We start from the raw sequence: 25,449 nt of genomic DNA, 5'->3' as shown, positions 1-25,449 counted from the left end.
CAGGGGTGGGGGGCGTGGCCTCCCCGGCGCCCCTTGCGCAGGCCACGGTCGCCCTCTGCCGACGTCGGGCGGGAGAGCGCGAAGACGGAACGTTCCCGGGTCTGAGAGTCGACGGAGAAGCTTGCCGGCCAATAGAGGACGCTGCCGGCCTGCAGCGTAAACCCCCTGGGCCGTCCTTTCCTTAAGCACTTCCTGTGTGATCTCTATGGCTCTTCGGTTGCGTCCTGGGAAGTTCCTTTAGTTTATACTGTACTGTAAACAAAAGGCGGCCTGCGCCGACCCGGAAGTGGAAACCGGAGCAGGCCCGGAATAGCTCCGGAGGCCGGCAGTCAAGTGGGGTGGCGGCGGCTGTAGCCATGGCGGTGGCGGTGGCCGTGGCGGGAGCCGTAACCGGCACAGAGCTGGGTCCCGCGGAAGAACTCGCCAAACTTGAGTATCTGTCTTTAGTGTCGAAAGTTTGCACCGAGCTGGACAATCACCTGGGGATCAACGACAAGGATCTGGGTAAGCCCGGAGAGGCCCCTGCGAGTGGAGAAAAGCGGAAGCAGAAATGGGGTTGATGGGCTGAGTACGTGTGTCCCTGTGAGTCTCTTTCTCTCTCTGTCGCAGACACACGGGCCCAGGGAACCCGCGGCCGTGGCCACACATGAGGACTCTCCGGGCTGAACTGTTAGAAACTATTGCCCAGAGCCCTCGGTGAAACCGAGCGGCTATCGCTCTTGCGCTTTCCCCTGTCCCCGTCCCAACCTAGTTAAACAGCGCTAACAGCAGCCGCCGCCGCCGCCGCATCGTAATGCTGACAATAATGGCCGACATTTGTTGACAGGGCAGATATTATGCACAGTGCTTTACTTATATTATCTTACTTGGTCATCACGCGACCCTATGAATGGTTATTTTTTTTTTTTTCGGTGAAGAAAACAAGACTCTGAGTGATTAATCCCTCTCAAAATTACATCTCAAATGTGAGCCTGATCTGGAATCCCCCAAGTCTTTTGAAGTCAGCCTTTAACTGTTCTCAACCACTTTTTAGGGGTCTGGGGACAGAAAGTTCATGTGGAGAACCCAAAACGAGGAACTGAGAAAGGCTAGGGGCCCAGAGCTAAGGCCACAGGCAGGTGGAGTCCTTGTGAAAGCAAAGGGATAGATAGAATCAAGGGTATGAGTGGAGGGATTGACCTTTGATAGGTAAAGGGATGCTTGATCCATTTTAATAGGACAGAGAATGTGATTGTAGATGCAGATAGGTTTAGGGATTGGTGGTAGGAAAGGTGAGGGAGAGACTTCCATTTAATTGTTCTATTTTTCTAAATGAAGATGAAATCATCATCTGGAGGGATGGAAGGAAAGGGCTTGTGATGAAAGGGGTCAGGGAGGTTAGATGTGTGACATTGAGTAATTTCTCTGAAGCTGTTTTTCTCATCTGTGGAATGGAAATGATGATTTTTTTTCTTGAGGTTACCATGTAGCACACAGAAAGATGCCCTGCTGCCGGTATGTTTTAGTTCATTCTTTTCTTGCTTCCCAGTCAAGATACGTTTGTCTTGTATTCTTTTTTCTTATTCTCCTTCTCTTTTTATTTTAAAGATTTTTAAAATTTATTTATTCATGAGAGACATACAGAGAGAAGCAGAGACACAGGCAGAGGCCGAAGCAGGTTCCATGCAGGGAGCCTGACGCGGGACTCGATCCCAGGTCTTCAGGATCAGGTTCTAGGCCCAAGGCAGTGCTAAACCGCTGAGCCACCTGGGCTGCCCTTCTCCTTCTCTTTTAAATGGTGATAAGTGGCACTCTTGTCGTTTGCTACCTAGGTTGTCTGTTCCTTCATTCAGCAAACATTTACCAAGCCAGTGTTAAATTGTTTTGATGTTAATCTCATTATATACAAAAATAAAGTGAGGTATAAACTCCAAAATTTTCTAGCTTGTGTATAAAGACTCCATTTAATTTGGAAATAAACCACAAATAATGCTTTTTTTCTGTTTGTAGTTCTGACACTATTTATTTATTTATTTATTAAAAATATGTATTTAAGTAATCTCTATGCCCAATGTGGAGTTTGAACTCACGAACCTGAGATCAGGAGTCTCATGCTCTTCCGACTGAGCCAGCCAGGCACCCCTGACACCAGTTATGATGTGTTTTCTCCAGTATTGCTTAGCAGTGCTATGACACTAACTGGTACTACATTGAACTGTGTTTTGATACTGTCTTCCTGAAAATAGCATCAGATGCCCCAGGTTAAAGACTCAGACCTGTAATACTGCCCCACCCCAAACTTCAGTTGCTATTTGCAAGATCGGTTGTCAACTTGTGCTGACTCAAGTCACTGTAGATCAGAGGTTCCAATGACCCCCTCCTTGGGTTTGATTAATTTGCTAGAGCAGCTAACATTTTACTTCCTAGATTACCAGCTTATTATAAAAGGATATAACTCAGGGACAACCAAATGGAAGAGAGACGTAGGGCAAAGTATGTGGGAAAGATTGAGGAGCTTCCATGCTCTCTGAATGCCCCACTATCCTCAAATCTTCGTATGTTCACCTACCCAGAAGCTCACCAAACCCAGTCCTTTTGGGTGTTTGTGGAGGCTTTGTTATAATAGGGATAATTGAAAAAAACTGGCATAGTTGATTAAATCATTGGCCATTGGTCATCGAACTCAATCTCCAGCCCCTTCCCCCTCTCCAGAGGTCAGGGGTAGGGCTGAAAGTTCCAGTCTGTAATCTGCTAGTTGGTTTCCCTGGCAGCCAGGCTCCAGCCTCACCCTTATATAGGGGTTTTCCTAAAGTCATCTCCTTAATGTAACAAAAGACCTTTTTCACTCTCTGCACTGCAGAAATTCCAAGTTTTAGGAGTGCTGTGCCTGGAAAGGGGATGAAGACCAAACACATATTTCTTCTTATAATAAATCACAATATCACAGTGTTGAACATAGAATTATAAAATCAGTAATGTTAAAATTACTAAAGTTGGAAAAATGTGATAGTATTGTTCTGTTGAAACTAAATTGCCAAAGTGGATTTAATAACAAAAAGGTATATATTTGCTACTTTTTTTTTTTAAGATTTTATTTATTTATTCATGAGAGATACAGAGAGACATAGGCAGAGGGAGAAGCAGGCTCCATGCAGGGAGCCTGATGTGGGACTTGATCCTAGTACTCCAGGATCACGCCCTGGGCTGAAGGGAGATGCTCAACCACTGAGCCACCCAGGCGTCCCTATATTTGCTACTTTTATATTTTATTTATTGACTTCATTCTTTTGATTTTGGTCTTAATATGTTATCTTTTTAAAATTAAATTTTTTTTAAAGGGAAATAAGGGGCAGAGGGGAGGGAGAAAGAGACTAAAGCAGGCTCCACACCCCCCATGTGGAGCCTGACAGGACTTGATCTCACCACCCTGAGATCATGACCTGAGCCAAAATCAAGAGTCAGATGGTTAACCCGAATGAGTCACCGAGGCACCCTGATGTATTGTCATTTATATCGGTGTCATTATTTCATTATTGTTCCTGCTTTTCAGCATTGAACTTGTTTTTAATCACTGATTGATCTTTGGGGCACCTGGCTAGCTCAGTTGGTAGAGCTGTGTGACTCTTGATGTCCAGGTCATGATTTCTAGCCCCACGTTGGGTGTAGAGCTCATTTAAAAAAAAATCTGACTCACTAATTCATCTTTGATAGTTCAGTTAATTTAATGATATCCCCTTATAATTCTGAAAATTTAAAAACCCTGATTAAAGACAGCTGCAATATGAATGTGCTGCTGATTGCTTTGGAATAGTCTCTTGAGGGGCACCTGGGTGGCTCAGTGGTTGAGTGTCTGCTTTTGGCACAGGGTGTGATCCCGGGGTCCTGGGATCAAGTCCTACATCAGGCTCTCCGCAAGGAGCCTGTTTCTCCCTCTGCCTATATCTCTGCCTGTCTCTCTGTATCTCTCATGAATAAATAAATAAAATCTTAAAAAAAAAAATCCAGATGAAATCAGTAACCATTTTCTTGTGGGGTTCACCGTGTGAGGCTTATCTCAGCCCTCATAAAATGCACTTCTCTCCCAAAAGTCTCTTAATAAATAGCTCAAATATTAGAAATTTCAGACACTGGGCAGGTTTCTAGAGAAAAATCTGGGGGGCAAGTGAGTCTTTGATCCACTTGGAGATTGTACCATCTAGCAGCTGCCTGGCTCTCATAGATGGATTGGGTCAGACCTACCTGAAAGCATCCTACCGTGTGCATCCATGGCAGTGGGAGGGAGAGGGACCTTGCTTTTGGGCATTGATACCTCTGGAGTCTGTATGGCAATGCACACAGCTAGTAGTCTCATGAGAAGAGTACGATGATCTGGGACAGGGAGATATTTCTCCCTTAGATGCACTGAAGGGCCCACTGAGCCTTTCTGTATTAATATCTTTGCATTTTGAAAAATTAACTGGAACATACGTAGATAATCTTGGTACTCTAAATTCTCTTATTTGACTCTCACTTGATGGGACTCTTTGGTTTTTATGACTGGTAGATAGGCTAATTGGTTTTGCTTTTAATGTACTTGAAAGTAATTTTTTGCTTGTCTCCACTCCAGTTTTAATTCCTTTTCTCCTCTGCAGCTGAATTCGTGATCAGTCTGGCTGAGAAAAATACCACTTTTGATACTTTTAAGGCTTCTCTGGTCAAAAATGGTGCTGAATTCACGGTATGTGTTCTTGGAGACCCCGGTTTCGTTTTAATGTCACTATTGAATTTAAATTTTGATAGGATTTCACATAGGATTTTAATGGAAAAGGGAGATAATTTGTACATACCAATCAAAGAAACCATTAAGTGTGTAATGTTTCATGCCACTGAGCAGTGGTAATATAACCGGATTTCCTGTGACACTTTTCTAGGAAAATGGGGCAGGATTTCCATCGTTAAGCCTTTTATGAGTGTTTATATTCTTGTTCTATGAAGTCAAAAACAAAAGAGTCTAGGTTTTGGAGGTAGTTCTAAATGGTGGAAAATAAAAACGGTTGACTGGAACTAAATTACTTTCCCCTCCCCCAAAGAGTCCTAAATATTAGCTTTCTCTGAAGCTACTTTGCTAGGTTCATGCCTATCAAGTTGAAACTCTGTGTTTCATTGTTTCAGTTGCTTCCATTCAGGTAACAATCACCTTTTCTTAGTTTTTTTTTTTTTTTAAAGATGTATTTTATTTATTTATTTATTTTTTTTTAAAATTTTTTTTTAAAGATGTATTTATTTTAGAGAGCACTTGAGCTGTGTGTGTTGGGGGGGTGGGTGAGCAGGAGAGGGCCCCCAGGGTTAGAGAGAGAGAGAGTCTTAACCCTGTGTTGAGCATGGAGCCCAGCATGGGGCTCAGTCTCCCAACCTTGAGGTCATGACCTGAGCGGAATCAAGAGTCAGGTACCACCCAGGTGCCCCCTTTTTAAGTGTTTTTAAGCACTGATTTAAGGGTTGATAATTTTTGTTTTGTTTCTTTTCAAAGGATTCTCTTATTAGTAACTTGCTGCGCCTCATACAAACCATGCGGCCTCCAGCAAAGCCTTCTACTAGCAAAGGTGAGTAGAACATCTGGCTGTGCTTAGCCTCCAGAATGGTTTAGAATGTGTAGACTGTGTTCCTTTTTTTTTTTTTTAAGATTATTTATTTATTCATGAGAGCCACAGAGAGAGGGCAGAGACAGAAGCAGAGGGAGAAGCAGGCTCCCCACAAGGAGCCTGATGCAGGACTTGATCGACCCCAGGATCACACCCTGAGCTGAAGGCAGACACTCCACTGCTGAGCCACCTAGGCGTCCCTGTAGATTGTGTTCTTTCCCTAGCAGCTGCTGGGCCAAGTATACAATCTAGTAAAAATTTCCAAATGATTTAAAATTAAACTCATAAGACATAATAAACCAAATGAATTCTGATGTATCCCCTCCATACCCCCACCACATGTGCAGATAGTTTGTTGAGGGTTTTGTCATCAGTGTTATTTTTAGGAAATTAAATTATGTTTATAGTAATGTGTATGAATAATATGTAGAAAAATGTCATGTTCAGTTTTTAGTTGGATGCAAATCTGATATTGAGGTTCTTTGTTTAAAATATTAAATCTTTTTTTTTTTTTTTAACTTCTTTATCTTTGATGAAAACAAGATCCAGTTGTTAAACCCAAAACCGGAAAAGAAAAGCTAAAGGAACTCTTCCCGGTCCTTTGCCAACCAGACAACCCTTCTGTCCGGGTACTGATCCCATTTTGAGAATCTCTGCTATCACTGGGTATTTCTCCTCCGTGTCCCTTTGCTTTGTCTTATTAGTTCCTAGTTTTAAGTTTATGTTCATTATATTTTTCAAACTAAAAGTGTTGGGCTGTTCTCTGAGCATGTACTATGTTCAGAGAATGATGTTTCAGGGAAGTGGTGTTGAGAATTGTGGGAAGCCATAATTAGGGATATGGAATAAGTATAAAACAGCTTAAGGTACTAGAACAGATACCTGATATGTGAAATAAGATTTTTTTTCTCTATTACATGTTAAAGGGTCTAATTTTTTAAGTGTTTTGATTTTTATTTAGCAAAATTATTTGTTTATTTATTTATTTGGCTAGTGCTCTTCTTTCATACCTGTGATGAGCAGAATTTCTTTTATCACTGGGGATTTTCACATATTATTTTCTAAGATTTTATTAATTTGAGAGAGAGCTAGTGTACTAGCCAGGGGAAGAGCAGAGGAAAAGGGAGAAACAGACTCCCTGCTGAGCAGGGAGCCCAATGTTGGGCTTGCTCCCGGGACCCTGAGTTCTGACCTGAGCTGAAGGCAGATGCTTTAACTGACTGAACCACCCAGGCACCCCTTAACATTTATTTTCAATTTATAATCATCACACAATGCTTTAACAGGAGAGATGATAGCTAATTGCCCTTTGTGAGCTTGTATGAAGGGCAAAGGGAATTTGCTAAATGTAGCAATGACTTCTAAGAGCCTTTGCGCATTCCTTTTGCCTCTCTCTCAAATTGTGTTGGAAATCTCCACCTGCTTCTGCTTCCTTCCCATAAGTGGTTAGTGATGTAGGGGCTGTCAGGTTTATAGATGGACCTAGAGTGCAGATTCTCACATGATCATCTTCTCTCCTTCTAACTTTGCTGGCCTCTGCTGTTGTAGACCATGCTGGATGAAGATGATGTGAAAGTTGCTGTGGATGTCCTGAAAGAACTGGAGGCCTTAATGCCCAGTGCAGCGGGCCAGGAGAAGCAAAGAGATGCTGAGCACCGGTTTGTCCTTAGTGTCTTATCCTTTGGAGGTTTAGGGTACTGTAATAGTTGAATTTTGTGGACCAGCTAAGCAAAATTTTGGGCAAGTTTACAGAATCTAGGCTGCCCATGTACCACATAGTTAGATGTATTTCATTGCTCCCTGCAAAGAGTACTTAGGCAGGAGATGCCAAGTCATTCATAAGCTAGAAATCTGGCTTGAAAGAGGCTGAATATGTTTGTGACTTCATCTTTTACTGGACTGTAGGGGTTGTTGTAGTTAGGGAAACTCTCATTCAGTTCCACACTTACTAGGCACCTGATGTGTGTGGCACTGTGCTAGGTGCTTGGGGATGCAGAAATGAAACTGCACTGGTTTCTTTTTCAAATAGTTGTTTGTTGATTTGTTAGGGACAAGGCAAAGAAGAAGAAGCGGAGCCGAAGCCGCGACCGTGACCGAGAGCGGGAGCGAGACCGTGATAGAGAACACAAGAGGAGACACCGGTCCCGCTCTCGGTCGCGTTCCAGGACCCGGGAAAGGAATAAAGGGAAGTCGAGGTATCGGTCCAGGAGCAGAAGTCAGAGTCCCCCCAAAGACAGGAAGGACCGGGACAAGTATGGGGAGAGGAACCTGGACAGATGGCGGGATAAGCATGTGGACCGTCCTCCCCCAGAAGAGCCTGCCATCGGGGACATTTACAATGGCAAAGTTACCAGCATAATGCAGTTTGGATGCTTTGTGCAGCTGGAGGGATTAAGGTAATGGCTGGTGCTCTTTCACACCTGTGATGGGCAGAATTGCTCTGATCACTATGGATTTTCACATTATTATTATTATTTTTTAAGATTTTATTTATTTGAGAGAGTGAGAGAGAGAGTGCACATGCACAAGCAAAGGGAGGCAGAGAGAAAGGGAGAAGCATACTCCCTGCTGAACAGGGAGCCCAACATGGGGCTCAATCCAAGGACCCTGCCATCATGACCTGAGCTGAAGGCAGATGCTTAACCGACTGAGCCACCCAGATGCCTCTGGATTTTCGCATTCTAAAATGTTATGATTAATATTGCTTTAATCAAATCAACCATATCAGGTTGTTAGAATTTGACCTTTTTTTAAAAATAAGATTTAATTTATTTTTATTTATTTTAGAGAGAAAGAGTATGTGTACGGAGGGGAGGAGGATGAGGATGAGGGGATGAGCAGAGGGAGAGGGATAAGCAGACTCCATGCTCAGTGTGGAGCCCAACACAGGGCTTGATCTCACAACCCTGAGTTAAGAACCTAAGCCAAAACGAGTCAGACGCTTAACTGACTAAGCCACCCAGGTCACCCTACTGTTTTATTTTTTGACCAGCTTTGGGTACTTTCCTCTCAAATTTTTGAGTTTAACACTATTTCCTTTTGTTGAGTTCCAACAAGGGTGGAAATCCATTGGGGAAAAGGTATTTTAGGCATGCTCTAGATGTGTGTGACTCTCCCTTAGGAAGCGGTGGGAAGGCCTGGTGCACATCTCTGAGCTCCGACGAGAAGGTCGTGTGGCCAATGTCGCTGATGTGGTAAGCAAAGGCCAGAGGGTGAAGGTCAAAGTACTGTCTTTCACTGGGACCAAGACCAGTCTGAGCATGAAGGTAGGTGAGATATGCAGTCTGTTTCTACATCTGTTGGCCAAAGAAACAAAAGAGGGCAGCAAGTTAGTTCCCTTGTTTATATATGTGCCTTAGGATGTGGATCAAGAGACTGGAGAAGATCTAAATCCCAACCGACGACGAAATCTTGTTGGGGAGACCAATGAGGAGACTTCAATGAGGAATCCAGATAGACCCACTCACCTCTCCCTCGTCAGTGCCCCTGAAGTAGAAGATGATTCACTGGAGCGCAAGCGCCTTACCCGCATTTCTGACCCAGAGAAGTGGGAGATCAAACAGGTTGGGGCCATTTGCCATGGTGTGCTAGGCACTGAGTAGATGCTAGGCTACTGAGGCAAATATATCAGGGTGCCTTACTCCTGAGGGACTGAGAGTCCAGTGAAGGAGAGGGATGGATACCTAATTGTCAAAGTTGGATATTATGTAATCTGGAATATGCACCATGCTGGGAAATTCCCTGGTGTCCTGGTAGCACTTCCTGGGGTGAAACCCTTGCCCTGAGTCCTGTTTGTAGGCACCATGTTGTGCCCCCTAAGAATGAGATGTGTGATGTTTGAGGCCCTGCAGTCCCAGGTCAGAAGACGACAAAACCTTGGTTTCCTATGTGGAACCTCTGTATTAACTCCTGTAAAACAAGGGTTTCTATCCTAGCAGGTTACAAATGATGCCTTCTCTCCTTTTACTAGATGATTGCTGCCAATGTCCTTTCCAAAGAAGAGTTTCCAGACTTTGATGAAGAGACTGGCATTCTCCCTAAAGTGGATGATGAAGAAGGTAACTGACCACTTGGATCAGGCAGGATCATGGATTAGGACAGTGGACAAGTTGAGCAGTTGGATAGGATGGTTTATTTTTTAATTTTTTAAACATTTTATTTATTTATTCACGAGAGACCCAGAGAGAGGCAGAGACACACAGGCAGAGGGAGAAGCAGGCTCCATGCAGGGAACCTGATGTGGGATGGGACTCGATTCCTGAACCCTGGGATCATACCCTGAGCCAAAGGCAGATGCTCAACCACTGAGCCACCCAGGCATCCCGGATAGGATGGTTTAGATGTACTTTAACCTACGTCTAAATCTGAGTGGTTAGATTTAGCTCATTTGTTCCTTAGGGCTTACCACTCATTATCTCTGAGAACCAGGGTTCTTCTGGGATGGAAGCAGAAAATGCATTTTCGTTTCATAGACATTTGTATATTGTAATGCTTTTTGGTTGTGATACTTTATTTTATTTTATTTTATTTATTTATGATAGCCACAGAGAGAGAGAGAGAGGCAGAGACACAGGCGGAGGGAGAAGCAGGCTCCATGCACCGGGAGCCTGATGTGGGATTCAGTCCCGGGTCTCCAGGATCGCGCCCTGGGCCAAAGGCGGGCGCCAAACCGCTGCGCCACCCAGGGATCCCCATGGTTGTGATACTTTAAAAAAAAAAAGATTTTATTTATTTGGGAGAGAGAGAAAGCATGCACACACAAGTACGGGGAGGGGAAGATGGGGAGAGAGAATCTCAAGCAGATTCCCCCTGAGCATGGAGCCTGATGCAGGGCTCAATCCCAGAAGCCTTAGATCATGACCAGAGCTGAAACCAAGAGTTGGATACTTAACAAACTGAGCTACCCAGGCACCCCTGTGATACGTTTTCAGGTTATAAGAAGCTGTAATTGTATTTTGGGTAGTAAATTTCATCTCATGTTCTTAGTAATTGTTCTGAAAACCTGGGATCCAATTAGATTGCCTCTGAGTTGCCAAGGAAACCATTTTTAACTCGACCTATTAACAATTTCTAAAATAAATTCAACAACGAGACTTAATTATGTAGCAGTAATAAATGAACGCTCATGTACCTACTACCCGGGTTACATAGAATTTTATCTGTACATTGTTTTTTGTTTGTTTTTCTTTTTTTTTAAGATTTATTTTTATTTATTTATGATAGACAGAGAGAGAGAGAGAGGCAGAGACACAGGCAGAGGGAGAAGTAGGCTCCATGCAGGGAGCCTGACACAGGACTCGATCCCAGGACTCCGGGATTGCACCCTGGGCCAAAGGCAGGCGTGAAACCACTGAGCCACCCAGGGATCCCCTTTGTTTGTTTTTTTAAAGTTTTATTTATTTATTCATGAGAGACAGAGAGAGAGAGGCAGGGACATAGAGTGAGAAGCAGGCTCCTCACAGGGAGCCCGATATGGGACTTCATCCTGGGACCCCAGGATCATGCTCTGAGCTGAGCACTCAACTGCTGAGCCATCCAGGTGTCCCTTAATTCCTTTTTGTAAATCATTGTTTTGATATTTGTCTATGATGATTTTTATTGATTTTTGTTTTCACTGCTGTAGTGTTTTCTGTATATAAACTTCCTGTTATTTATCCATTTCACTTTTGATAGGCATATAAGATATTTCTATTTTACAGATGTCTTTTTCTTTATTTTAAAAATTTGTTTATTTTTTTAAAGATTATATTTATTTATTCATTCATGAGAAGCACACACACACAGAGAGAGAGAGAGAGGCAGAGACACAGGCAGAGGGAGAAGCAGGCTCCATGCAGGGAGCCTGATGTGGGACTCGATCCTGGGTCTCCAGGATCATGCCCTGGGCTGAAGGCGGCGCTAAACCGCTGAGCTACCCGGGCTGCCCTATTTATTTTTTATTTTTAAAGATTTTATTTATTCATGAGAGACACAGAGAGGCAGAGACATAGGCAGAGGGAGAAGCAGGCTCCTTGCTGGGAACCTGATGTGGGACTTAATCCCTGGACCTGGGATCACATTCCGAGCCAAAGGCAGATGCTCAACTGCTGACCCACCCAGCTGTCCCTTTTTTCTTTATTTTTTATTTTTAAGATTTTTATTTATTTGAGAGAGAGAGAGCATGAGCAGGGGCAGGGACAGAGGGAGCCCAGACTCCTTGCTGAGCAAGGGCTTAATCCCAGGACCCTGAGATCATGACCTAAGCCTAAGGCAGACGCTTAACTAACTGAGCCACCCAGGCACCCCCCTTTTATTTTAAGATTTTATTTACTTAGAACATGAGTGCAGGGAGGGACAGAGGGAGGAGGAGAATATTAAGCAGACGCCATACTGAGCACAGAGCCTGACAACAGGACTCAATCTCACAACCCTGAGATCATGATCTGAGACTAAATCAAGAGTCAGCTGCTTAACTGACTGAGCCACATAGGTGCCCCTGTTTCTTGCTTTTTGTTTACCTTTATGGACAATATTATTAGGAAATTCCTATACCTGTCTCCTAATGCACACATGCAAGACCTTCTCTTTTCCCTGTATGTATAAGAAAAGAATGGATAGTAGGAAATGTGTATTTTCAAACTTAGCAGGCAGTCCAAATTGCCTTATAACATTTTTATACCAATTTACACTTTAAGATTTTATTTTTAAGTAATCTTTATACCCAGCATGGGGCTTAAACTCACAACCCCCAGATTAAGAGTCTCATGCTTTACCAACTGAGCCAACCAGGCGCCCCTAATTTATATTTCTATCATGAGTGTGAGCTCCTGTTGATCCACATCCTTGCTGATATTTGGTATTATCCAGTTGTCCAATTTAATTTTTTTGCCAGTCTGTTGTGGGTTAAGTTACACTATAATGAAGCTGATGGCAAATACCTTAGTACCATTTAGAATGTTAGACTACATTTTTCCACAGGCTTAACTTCTTTTGAAAGTAGCTCCCCCAGGGTGCCTGGGTGACTCAGTTGGTTAAGCGTCTGCCTTTGGCTCAAGTCATGATCCCAGGGTCCTGGGATCGAGCCCCATATCAGGCTCCTAGCTCAGTGGGGAGCCTGCTTCTCCCTCTCTGCCCGCTGCTCCCCCTGCTTGTGCTCTGTCTCTGTCAAATAAATAAAATGTTTTAAAAAAAAAAAAAAGGAAAGAGGAAATAGCTCCTCTGATCCGTTCTTGAGCTGGACCATAAATGCCCAGAAGCATCTAGAGGGCAGGGGAAACAGTCGTCTTCATTAGAGTTTCATTTGAATTGCTGTCTTTTTTGACTTTGGAAGGTGTCTTTGTGTGTGTGTGTGTGTGTGTTTTTTTTTTTTTTTAATACTGTTTATTCATGAGAGACACCGAGAGAGAGAGAGAGGTAGAGACACAGGCAGAGGGAGAAGCAGGCTCCATGCAGGGTGCCTGATGTGGGACTTGATCCCGGGTTTCCAGGATCATGCCCTGGACTGAAGGCGGTGCTAAACCACTGAGCCACCCAGCTGCCCTGGAAGCTGTCTTTGATAAGGATCGCTGGTGCCCATGGAAATCAGTTGTTTTGGTGAAAATGATTGCTTATTTCTCTCCTGTATTTTTCCTAATTCTTCTTTTGGGGGGACTTTTAGATGAAGATCTTGAGATCGAACTGGTTGAAGAAGAGCCTCCATTCCTAAGAGGGCACACCAAGCAAAGCATGGACATGAGCCCTATTAAAATTGTTAAGGTGAGAAATGCTGGGGCTCTAACCTGGATGTGTCAAGTGAATTTTTTTCCTTAAAGTAACTAGTTCAGCTAGTTTCTCAGAGTAGGTTATTACATCTGTGGAAGCAGAACTCAGGCTAGAAGGTGTATTGGCTATTGGTCAGGGTCTAGAATATTTTTGTTTTAAAGGGTGATTGACTTGGCTTTGTTACTCTTGCCTTTTTAATTCTTTTGTTCTCATTCTGCTGTATTTCGGGATGAAAGAGGGAAATGGAGTGCTTGATATATTACCACTGCCTTTGCTCTTGTCTTAGGCTTGAATCATTCATTACCTTGCAGATTCAAAGGCAGTTTTGAAGGGTTCACTTCATCAGTTGGGACTGGCCTTCACTAGAAAGCTGTAGCACTGGGTGCTCTGGAGGCCAGAGCTGTGAAGAGAAGAATTCCTGGAAAATTAGGATAAATTATTAGGTTTGGAAAAGGGTATTTTAAAGATCTCCCAGCCCAGTCACCCATCATTGCTTATAATTCACTCATGTGTCCTTCTGCAGCACTCTTTCCCTGTGGTTTTCTGTTTGCTTGACCTTGTTGGTAACAGTAATTCACCAGCCGTTAAGGAGACCCATTCCATCTTCACGGGGATCTGATCATAAGCTTTTCTGTAGTTGGAGCTAAAATCTCTCTTACTGAGGCAGCCATGTTAGTCTTAATTTTAGTTCTTGGGATCATCTAGAGGAAGTCTTACCCTTTTCTTGTGTGTCCCATCTCTCTTGGGGTTCTCATCTGCAGGCCAAACCCCTCCAATTCTTTTATAGTCTGGTACATGGAGATGAACATCCTTTTAGGTGGGTCTCATTTCTTAGATTCAAGAAGTTTAACCTCTGCATTTTATTTTCTGGACATTTAATGCATGGTGAGATCTCATTCTGATGTTGCATGTCTTCTGTTGCACTAGAACCCGGATGGTTCCCTCTCCCAAGCAGCAATGATGCAGAGTGCCTTAGCCAAAGAAAGGCGGGAACTCAAGCAGGCCCAGCGGGAAGCTGAGATGGATTCTATTCCCATGGGGCTCAACAAACACTGGGTTGATCCTCTGCCTGATGGTAAGACCTTGGGTGGGGTGTGTGGACTTTTCAAAAACAATCTGAGCTTTCAGTGGTGGGTTAAGTGTCCGACTCTTGATCTCAGCCCCACATTGGGCATAGAGCTTACATAAAAGAAAAAAAGAATTATTATTTTTGTATTTTTAAATATTTTATTTTTAAGCAAGCTCCACACCCAACATGGGACTTGAACTCACAACCCTGAGATCGAATCGCACACTCTTCTGTCTGAGCCAGCCAGTTGCCCCAAGAATTTTCTATGCTAAAGATAATACAACTTTGAAGCTTCTTTTTTCACATAATTCTTTGTGCAGTAAATGCTAAGTCAGTGCTAGATACAGTCATAACGAGTACTTAGTAATTTGGGTGAGGCAGTTGGGGAGCTTGAGGCATGCTGTGAATTAAGTAGATGTGATCCCTTCTCTTATGAGGCTTATAATTTAGTAGGGAAAATGAAGATTAATGAAATAGTTACCAGCTAACTAACCACATCACGACCAGTGCAGTGTGAAGAAGTACGGGTAATGTGTGTCACTTCTCTGAGAAGTTGAAACCTGAAGCATAAATAGGACTTTGTCAGAGGGGATGAGGAGTCTGACAGGTTGTCCCAGGCTGAGGAGTAGCCTGGAGTAGGGATGTGAGGTGGAAAGCAAGTCTGTATGGCTGGAATGGAGTGGTGGGCCGAGTAGTGGGCATGAGGTGTGGGGCACTCAGGTCTTAGGAATTGGGACTCACTTCTAGAGTTCACTCAGAGGTGTTGCCAGGTGCTAAATGGGAGGGGCACGATCAGAGTTGCATTTCCAAAGGATTGTTGAGCATGCCCTGCAGAATGGATTAGATGGGGTGAGTGTAGACACCTGAGCTGACCTTGGACGCTTTTCTGATATAGGAGAGAGGATGGTGACTTGAACACAGAGATAGCAGACAGGAGGGATCAATTGGGGAGATGGGGTTTGTTGAATGTTGGGGGTTGGGCACCGAGGTAACTGGAGGGTAATACCGTCCCCTGTTTCCCTTTGCAGCGGAAGGCAGGCAGATTGCTGCCAATATGAGAGGTATTGGGATGATGCCCAATGACATTCCCGAGTGGAAGAAGCATGCCTTTGGGGGCAACAAAGCTTCTTATGGGAAAAAGACCCAGATGTCAATCATTGAGCAGAGAGAGAGCCTGCCCATTTACAAACTGAAGGAGCAGCTGGTCCAGGTGAGAAGCCTCTTTATGATGTACTGGTATGGCAGTAGTGGTGTTTTCTAAAAGAAAGATGATGGGCAGCCTAGGTGGCCCAGTGGTTTAGCACTGCCTTCAGCCCAGGGCATGATCCTGGAGATCCAGGATCGAGTCCCACGTCAGGCTCCCTGCATGGAGCCTGCTTCTCCCTCTGCCTGTGTCTCTGCCTCTCTCACTCTCTGTCTCTCATGAATAAATAAATAAAATCTCTTTAAAAAAATAAAGATGATATGTTTGAATTAAAATTAGCTGGACGGGTATGTGTACATTTGAAGTGGCTTTTCCAAAGAGGATAGGAAAAAACAACATGTGCAAGTACTTTAAATAAATATATATATGTACACATATACATATGCACATATATATATGTTAGTATATACATTTTAAAAATTTATCTAAGTAATCTCTATACCAGTGTGGGGCTTGAACTCATGGCCTTGAGATCAAGAGTCCCATGCTCCACTGAGTTACTGAGGCAGCCAGGCACCTCTACATTTTTTTTTTTTTTTCCAGTGAGGAAATAAATCTGAATGAGGAGCTCCTGGAGTGGTTCTGAGTGGGCAGGGGTGTTATGTTGCACAGAGCAGCATCTCCTGCCAGTAAGAGAAATGGGCATGCTTGGCCAGGGATCCCATATGGGCAAGATTTTGCTCTGGGTACTTATTTCCATTTTTTAGAGATCGGATTTGAAGACCAGCAAACTTTCCCTAGGCAACCGAGTTTACTAGTACCTAGTGAATCCTTTCTGTGTGATCTCAAACATACATAAGCAAGTACAAATACATATGTACACGCATACATAAATGTCATGTCTTAGATATACTGTATGTTTCTAGATGGCAGCATATGATGCATATGTTCTGCATCTTGCTTTTCCCCTTAATGATATAGCTCAGAAAATCTTTTGTTTTTTTGATGGTGCTTCATTATGTGGATGTTTTCTGGCTTACTTAACTAGTCCCGTACTAATAGACATATAGATTATGTCAATACTTTGCTATTATAAATGGTGTAGAAATAAGATGACTTTTGGGGTAAAGTACTAGAGATTTGGCAGTGGAAGGGAATGCTTTATTTTATTTTTAAAGATTTTATTTATTCATGAGAGACACAGAAAGAGAGGCAAAGACATAGGCAGAGGGAGGAGAAGCCGGCTCCATGCAAGGAGCCTGATGTGGGACTCAGTCCCAGGAATCCGGGATCATGTCCTGAGCCAAAGGCAGGTGCTCAACTGCTGAGCCACCCAGGTGTCCCAAGGGAACACTTTATGTACCCTTTCTGTTTACTGTTGAATTCTTTAACCACATGCATATAGTACTTAAAATATATATATACATAAAATCAGTGATAGCTAGGTGGTAGTTTATTTATTTTTAAAGATTTATTTATTTGAGAGAATGCACGCACACAAACGGGGAGGGGCAGAGAGAGAGGGAGAAGCAGACTCCCCACTGAGCAGGGAACCTGATGCCGATCTTGATCCCAGGACCCTGGGATCATGACCTGAGTCGAAGGCATCTACTTAACTGACTGAGCCACCGAGGTGCCCTTGGCTGGTGGTTTATGCTTATAGCATCACCTTTATGTTTTTATGAATGTGAGAAAACCAATAACATTTTAAAAAATTAAGTTGAGTCAGTTAAAAAAAGAATACCTGTAAAATTTCAAGTTTTTGTTTTTTGTTTCTTTTTTTTTTTTTTTTTTAAAGATTTTATTTATTCATGAGAGAGAGAGGCAGGGACATAGGCAGAAGGAGAAGCAGACTCCCTGTGGGGAGCCTGTTGCAGGACTCGATTCCAGGACCCTGGGATCACAACCTGAGCCAAAGGCAGATGCTCAACCATTGAGCCACGCAGCCACCCCTCAAGTTTTTAAGTTATACTTGCAGTTCAAATAAGGAAGAGCATTGCGCATAGAAAATCACCAGTAGGGACCACCTGGGTGGCTCAGTGGTTGAGCATCTGCCTTCGGCTCAGGGTGTGATACCGGGGTCTCGGGATCGAGTTCTATGTTGGGTTCCCTGCAGGGAGCCTGCTTCTGCCTCTGCCTATGTCTCTGCCTCTATTATGAATAAATAGATAAAATCTTTAAAAAAAAAAAAAAAGAAAAAGAAAAAGTTGCACAAATTAAAAAAAAATCACCATTAATATTTTTTCTTTGCATGATTAAAAATAACCTGGTTGTAATTTAGCATGTGTACATTATTATATCTCTTCTTTCTTCTTTATTTTTTTAAGTTTTTATTTTATTTATTCATGAGAGAGAGAGGCAGAGACACAGGCAGAGGGAGAAGCATGCTCCATGCAGGGAGCCCGATGTGGGACTCGATCCTGGAACTGGGATCACACCCTAAGCTGAAGGCAGATGCTCAACCGCTGAGCTGCCAAGGTGTCCCAGCCCTCTTTCTTCTTTAGTATTAGAACGTAAACATTAATTATTTTCCTTTTGAGTAATGTGTGGGAAGTTTTAATGACTGTATTTACATTCTGTTGCTTTCAGGCTGTCCATGACAATCAAATCCTGATTGTTATTGGAGAGACAGGATCTGGGAAGACAACGCAGATCACCCAGTACCTGGCAGAGGCAGGCTATACTTCCCGGGGCAAGATTGGATGTACCCAGCCCAGAAGAGTAGCAGCCATGTCAGTGGCCAAAAGAGTGTCGGAGGAGTTTGGTTGTTGCCTGGGCCAAGAGGTACGTGGGTAGTGAAGCTGTTCTCAAAATACCTAAAGAGAGTGTAAAGGCTCAGATCTCTGTACAGTGGGAATAGTCTTGTCTTTCTTCAGGTTTCTCTTGAGGGGCAGAGGGTTCTCGTCATCAGTGATCCACTCAGGATCAAGCCCAAGGCAGATTCACTGTGAGGAAATCACTACGAATCTTGGTTAAATTCTTACCTCTTAAGATTACAGGTAACAGTCTGACCAGGCTGAAGTCTTGCCTGGTGATTGCAGAAGGAGAGGTTTGTGTCTAAGGTTTTCAGCTTCACCTCTGCTTTAGGTGGGCTACACCATTCGATTTGAGGACTGTACCAGCCCAGAGACCGTGATCAAATACATGACAGACGGGATGTTGCTCCGCGAGTGCCTGATTGACCCCGACCTCACACAGTATGCGATCATCATGTTAGATGAGGCTCATGAGAGAACCATTCACACTGATGTGCTGTTTGGATTGTTGAAGAAGGTAACTATGTTCTCTTTGGTTGCCCTTCCACCTGTTGGGGACTGAATCCTGGGAATCAGATTTGAGGTTCCTGTGCCTTTTTGCTTAGTCCTTAGTGAACCACATTGCATTTCCCTTTAGACGGTTCAGAAACGGCAAGACATGAAGCTAATTGTCACCTCAGCCACGTTGGATGCAGTGAAGTTTTCTCAGTACTTCTATGAAGCCCCCATCTTCACCATTCCAGGTCGAACATACCCAGTGGAAATACTATACACGAAGGAACCTGAGACAGATTATCTGGATGCCAGCTTGATCACTGTCATGCAGATCCACCTAACAGAACCACCAGGTAGGAAGAAGGAGCGTTTTCCCCTCTTAGGCCAAAAGTCCTGATGGGGGGGGGGGTAGCTTTTCTCTCATCTTTTAAAAAATGCCTATTAAGGATCAGTCTCTCTGTAAGCCTAAGTCTTGCATGTTTGAAGCAGCAGTAGAGATATAAATAATGGTTTACAGGGTTTAATTGTACTCTATTTAAGCATGGAGACACACATGCAAATAAGAATGGACACAAACTTTTAAAAAATAAAAAAATATTAAAAATAACACTAAAAATGAAAAACCAGAATAAACACGGACAGATGAAAACCTCTTGATTTATTACGGATTGGAATAGAGTATGTTTTCCATCATCTGGCATTCTTTTCAGGTCTCTGTGGCAAGAGTGCGCACACAGGAAGTAAATGTTCTTTTCTTAGGTGATATCCTGGTCTTCCTCACTGGTCAGGAGGAGATTGATACTGCTTGTGAGATCCTATATGAAAGAATGAAATCCCTGGGACCGGATGTTCCAGAGCTGATCATCCTGCCAGTGTACTCTGCTCTTCCCAGTGAGATGCAGACCCGAATCTTTGACCCAGCTCCACCTGGCAGCAGAAAGGTAACAGTGGGCAGGGATGAAGCTCCCGTGTGCTCTGGAACCACACAATGTGTGTACCTGGCCCTAACAGGGATTGCCTAGGTGCACACACACACTGTGTTTTCTTATGTCTTAGAAAATAGTCCAACCAGTTTGTTAAGGAATAAGGATCTTGTATATAGCCCCTGCTCCTCTTCCTCTCCTGTATTCGACAGATATTTTTTCAGCATCTCCCAGGCTTTGGGGTACACAAAGCTGCAGTGTAAGGCCAGGCCTCTCTCTGCTGTGGGGCATCCACCAGTAAATAGGCCGTGAACATATGGTATGAAAGAGCTGCTGGGGCTGTGGATACCCAGGAGGGGAGCCCCATGCCCAGAATTCTCAGAGGAAGTAAGGATCTAAGCTTGTCCTAAAGAGCATGTGGCTGTTCCTCTGGTTAAGAAGGGCTGGAGGACAAGCATTCTGAGAGGACAGCATGTGATAACCTAGGGACAAGAGAGTGTGGCCATTTCAGGGAGCTGCCTACTTCTGCAGCTGGAGCTAACTGCATGGGTATGCATGTAAGACAGTGGGAGAGGAGACAGATGGATTTTTTTTTAAATAACGGCCTTACCAGGATACAATTTACATATCATACAATTCATCCCTTTAAAACATACAATTCAGGGGGCAGCCTGAGGGGCTCAGCGATTTAGTGCCACCTTCAACCCAGGGCATGATCCTGGAGTTGCGGGATCGAGTCCCATGTCAGGCTCCCTGCATGGAGCCTCTTTCTCCCTCTGCCTGTGTCTCTGCCTCTCTCTCTCTCTGTGTGTCTCATGAATAAATAAATAAAATCTTTAAAAAGTAAAATAAAATACACAATTCAGTGGCTTTTAGTATATTTACTGGATCGTTTGACCATTAATTGCCATTTTTCATGGGAATTAATCATTAACCATTAATCACTATGGTTAATTTTAGAATAATTTCATGACCTCTAAATGAAACCCTGTACCCTTTAACAGTGGACCCCCCCCCCATTCAGCCCTGTGCTCAGTCCCTGGAAGCCGCTAAGCTACTTCCTGTATTTCTGTATTTGCTTATTCCTGACAGTTCATATAAATGGAATCCTTTTTTTTTTTATTGTTTTTTTTTTTTTCAATTTTTATTTATTTATGATAGTCACAGAGAGAGAGAGAGAGAGAGAGGCAGAGACATAGGCAGAGGGAGAAGCAGGCTCCATGCACCGGGAGCCCGACGTGGGACTTGATCCTGGGTCTCCAGGATCGTGCCCTGGGCCAAAGGCAGGCGCCAAACCGCTGTGCCACCCAGGGATCCCTATAAATGGAATCCTAATGCTATCCTAGGTGACTGGTTTCTTTCACTTAGCACATTCTCAGGTTTCATCATGTTGTAGCATTTTTAGTGCTACTTTTTTTTTTTAATTGCTGCATAATATTCTATCATAGAATGATATTCTGTATCCAGAATGTGAATGTACCACATTTTGTTTATCTTTTCCCCAGTTGTTGGATATTCAGGTTGTTTCCATGTTTTAGCTATTATGAACAATGCTGCTGTGGGCATTTGTTTACAAGTTTCTATGTGGACATGTCTTCATTTCTCTTGAGTACATATACCTAGGAATGGAAGACTTGGATTTGAATAACACTGAAGAGTTAGAATGGACAAGACATAGTGGGTGGTTGGAGGGGTAGGAAAGAAGGGCAGGGAGAAATCAGAGTGACTCCCTGCTTTCTGGCATGGACAGCTGGATGGAAGATAGTGCTGAGAACAGAAACATGGAGGAGGAGCAGGTTTTCGGGGGGCTGGAAGGAGAGAGATGGCAATTCCTCCTCTGTTTTGTTCCTGATGATTGGACTTCTTTTTAAGAGGGCTCTGCAGCTCTGTGGCAGGTGGAAGCCTTTCAGGGCCAGTGAGATGCTGGCATGATGCGAGATGTTCTGGTGCTTCCTCGCAATGATTTTTCCAAGCAATTGTGTTTTATTAGCTGAACCTCTGGGTAGAAGAACAGTGGTAGTGCCAAGCCGAGACCAATAATCTTCTAGACCACACATACTGCTACATACACACAAACTGTGAAATTCCTCTGCCGCCTCGTTCATTTTATGATCAGAAAAAAAAAAAAAAAAACAACAAAAACATCTCTCTCTTGTTCCACATACACTAACAGCCCATTTTGTAGTCCAGATGTCCCCATGGGGGAAGAAAAATCTCATTTTGCACTGGCACATGTGATGCCAGGAAATCTCTGCTTTCCCAGGGTGCAAGAAAATTAAAATTGTAGTAATCAACGTTGGATCTAGAAAATGAGATATGTGGCCATTAGCACCAAATGAAATTGGCTTTGATTGGCCTTTGCTTTTTCCTGTTCTCCTTCTCCTCTCAGGTACCGCTACCTTGTCCCCAATTTGACCTTTAAGATGAAGGCACTTCCCCTTCCACCCATTTGAGGCCAGATTAAGTGCTATCTAATCTAGAGAGGGAGAGAATGGCACACTCCTTCGAGAAGATGTCTGAAGTCAGATGTCCTAATTCACACCTCAGGGCTGAGCCTGGGCAGCTTAATCCAGCAGTGTCCCTTTTGTCTGTAGGTCGTGATTGCCACCAACATCGCAGAGACCTCGCTGACTATTGACGGCATCTACTATGTGGTGGACCCTGGGTTTGTGAAACAGAAAGTTTACAATTCCAAGACTGGCATTGACCAGCTTGTGGTCACTCCGATTTCTCAGGTATGGTGGCTTCTGAAAATCCTTGTTAGGGTGTCAAAATTTTTTATGGTTTTGTATTTTGAACTTCATTGTTTCTTTTATTTTTTTTAAGAGATATTCTTTTTAAATATTATTTATTTGAGACTGAGTGAGTATACAGGCAGGGGGAAGGGCAGAGGTAGAAGCAGAAGCACACTCCCTGCTGAGCAGAGAACCTGATATGGGGCTCGATCTCAGGACCCCAAGATCATAACCTGAGCCAAAGACAGACGCTTAACCAACTGAGCCACCAAGGCGCCCCTGAACTTTATTGTTTTCAAAGAGGATCCTTTAAGATAACTGCTTTTGTGAGATAAAGGACATTTTGTGTGTAGTTTATGTTCAATATTTTGGATAGTGTTTCAGCATTAAAAAGCTTGCTAAAACTGGAACTTAAAAAAGTTTCAATTCTAGCACCCTAGATTATAAAACTGTATAAGGACATATTTTTAAAAATATTGTACTTATCCACAGACATCTGAGATAGTAATAATTCATGAGATGTTAATGGATTTCTTTTGTAATTGTGTAATAATTTCCTGCCCAAATTATATTTAAAAATGAATAACTTGATCAGCCTTTTTGAGGGCATTTTGGCTACAAGGCATCCAACATTTAAAAGTTCATTTTTTGAAGATAACAGTTCCACTTCCAGGAATACATTTGAAAGTTTAGCAAGCATACATCTGAAGGTAAGGGAAAAGGATGTTCAACAAAGTATTATTTATATGAAAGGAAACCTGGGAAAATTCTAAATGAACTCCAAAAATGAAGTCGTTTAATAAAATATGGTATATGCACGCCGTAGAATGTTGTGTGGCATTAACATGGTGGTGGGCATCTATATTTAATGACATAAGCATATAATTGTGATATATTATTTGAAAAAAGTAAACCGAAGCATAGTATGAATAGTAGAGTCCAACTTTTGTTTAAAAATAAATGGTGCATGCTTGTGTACAGCATATGTGTGCATGCCTGAGACAGAAAGTGTGTAGTCGGCATGGTAGTTGGGGTTACTGGTCGGTGGAGCTGCTGGTTACTATGCTAAGGGGCGAAGTGCATTATTTTCTTTGGCTTTTACATATTATTTTAATATTTTATAAGAGGGATGTGTGATTTTCATAATCCATAAAAATCATAAGGCTGTTGTCATTTTGGGCCTTAAGAGATACCAGCTACCATTTGCAGAGTGCTTACTAAATGCCAGTCACTAGGTACTTGCACATACATGAACTCATTTGCATTCTCTCATTCATTCTTAGTGGTAGATGTTGCTGTTTTCACAGATGAGAATGAGGCACAGAGAGGTTAAGAGACCTGCCTAAGGCTACACAGCTGGTGGAGCCAGGATTTGAAGCTGGGCAGTCTGGCCCCTGCCTGTGTGCTCTGTACCATTTCTTGGGGTGGTGCTTGCCACTTGCAGTGATTGAGAAATAAGCTGTATTTGTTCTCCCTGATTTGGAGAGAGATGTCTGTAGAATGCTATTTGTGATTGCTGCCTGCCTTAATGTGGTTAGTGACCTTTGATACTCTCTCCTTTGGTTTGGGACTGGAAGAGGAATTTGTAAAATCCTGAATTGTAAGACAGATGGTTTTGTCAGCAAATGGCCGTCTTCAGATTGCCGTTCATGGTTTCCTAGCAATCTATGGCTAAACTACATGTATTTTAAATTAAAAAAAAATTTATTATTTTTTTTAAGATTTTATTTATTTATTCTTGAGAGATAGAAGGAGAGACAGAGCCAGAGACACAGGCAGAGACAGAGCCAGAGACACAGGCAGAGGGAGAAGCAGGCTCCATGCACCGGGAGCCCGACGTGGGATTCGATCCCTGGTCTCCAGGATCGCGCCCTGGGCCAAAGGCAGGCGCCAAACCGCTGCGCCACCCAGGGATCCCCCTTTTTTTTTAATTTAAAAGTTAGTTGCATTTAATTCAGAGCGCTGGCTGGTTTGTTGGAAGAGGGTACAACTCATGATCTCAGGGTCATGAGTTTGAGCTCCACCTTGGGTATAGAGATTACTTAAATAATTTAAGAAAGAAACACTTGGGGATCCCTGGGTGGCTCAGCAGTTTAGCGCCACCTTCAGCCCAGGGCGTGATCCTGGAGACCTGGGATCAAGTCCCACATCGGGCTCTTTGCGGGGAGCCTGCTTCTCCCTCTGCCTCTCTTCTCTCTGTGTCTCTCATGAATAAATAAATAAAATCTTAAAAAAAAAAAAAAAGAAAGAAACACTTGAAAAATTAGCATCCCTCTCCCCTACGTAGTGTAGAGAAGTATTATATTATTTTGGGGATAAAGAAGAAAAAAATTTAAATTGCTCATAATTCTATTGCCACCACTTTCTCATTTTGATGCTTTTCTTGCCCATCTTTTGTTTGTTTCTTGTTATCAAGTCTAGTAGTCTTGCTAAGTGTGCAGTTTTGTGCATTTTTTTGTTTAAATATTTAATTTTCTTGATTATTAAGGTATAATACATGTTCAATACCAGATATTTGATAAAAGTAAATAGAACTGGTCCGCAAGCCTACCATGAGAGTTAGTCACAGTTTTAGCGCTTTTTGTTCCCAGTTTTTCCTTCTGGTAGTTTTTTTGTTTTGTTTACAAAATTAGTATTGTTCTGTATCTTGCTTTTTCACCTATGTACATGAACATTTTCTTCTGTTATTGAGAGTTCCGAAGCTGATTTGGGAGGGGCACCTGGATGGCTCTGGCCTCGGATTAGGTCTTGATCTCAGGGTCTTGAGTTCATGTTCCACTTTAGTCTCCATGCTGGGCCCTGGAGTAAGTGGAGCCTCCTTAAAAACACACAAAAGAGCTGCAGAGTCATCACTGGTAGGATCAACACTACCTTTCTTTAGTTCACTTACATTTTTGATCCCAACTGTGGGGATGGTGTTTCTCATATTTTCTTTTTTTTAAGATTTTATTTATTTATTCATGAGAGAGAGAGAGAGGCAGAGACAC

The 25,449-nt window shown here is 43.0% G+C and overlaps 1 protein-coding gene and 1 non-coding gene across 2 annotated transcripts in view; one reads left to right on the top strand and one right to left on the bottom strand.

The window, feature by feature from the left end:
* Positions 1-292: 292 nt before the first annotated feature.
* The window catches only part of DHX8 (DEAH-box helicase 8), a 31,698-nt gene continuing 6,541 nt past the window's right edge, over positions 293-25,449 (top strand). The window contains exons 1-17 of the mRNA XM_041726704.1: positions 293-504; positions 4,611-4,696; positions 5,489-5,561; positions 6,144-6,229; positions 7,149-7,258; positions 7,649-7,996; positions 8,722-8,866; positions 8,960-9,163; positions 9,571-9,658; positions 13,237-13,334; positions 14,268-14,415; positions 15,438-15,619; positions 18,143-18,337; positions 18,641-18,826; positions 18,947-19,157; positions 19,564-19,745; positions 22,322-22,462. Of these exons, the coding sequence (XP_041582638.1) occupies positions 357-504; positions 4,611-4,696; positions 5,489-5,561; positions 6,144-6,229; positions 7,149-7,258; positions 7,649-7,996; positions 8,722-8,866; positions 8,960-9,163; positions 9,571-9,658; positions 13,237-13,334; positions 14,268-14,415; positions 15,438-15,619; positions 18,143-18,337; positions 18,641-18,826; positions 18,947-19,157; positions 19,564-19,745; positions 22,322-22,462 (2,631 nt within the window). The 5' untranslated portion in view covers positions 293-356. The remainder of the gene's footprint in view (positions 505-4,610; positions 4,697-5,488; positions 5,562-6,143; positions 6,230-7,148; positions 7,259-7,648; positions 7,997-8,721; positions 8,867-8,959; positions 9,164-9,570; positions 9,659-13,236; positions 13,335-14,267; positions 14,416-15,437; positions 15,620-18,142; positions 18,338-18,640; positions 18,827-18,946; positions 19,158-19,563; positions 19,746-22,321; positions 22,463-25,449) is intronic.
* On the bottom strand, positions 2,045-2,117 carry TRNAR-CCU. Its single transcript has one exon. It is a non-coding gene; the product is annotated as a tRNA-Arg (tRNA).

The sequence above is a fragment of the Vulpes lagopus genome, chromosome 12 (genome assembly GCF_018345385.1).
Source record: "Vulpes lagopus strain Blue_001 chromosome 12, ASM1834538v1, whole genome shotgun sequence".
Lineage (NCBI taxonomy): Eukaryota > Metazoa > Chordata > Mammalia > Carnivora > Canidae > Vulpes > Vulpes lagopus.
The sequence above is the reverse complement of the archived record's forward strand: the minus strand, read 5'-3'. Positions and strand labels throughout refer to the sequence as shown.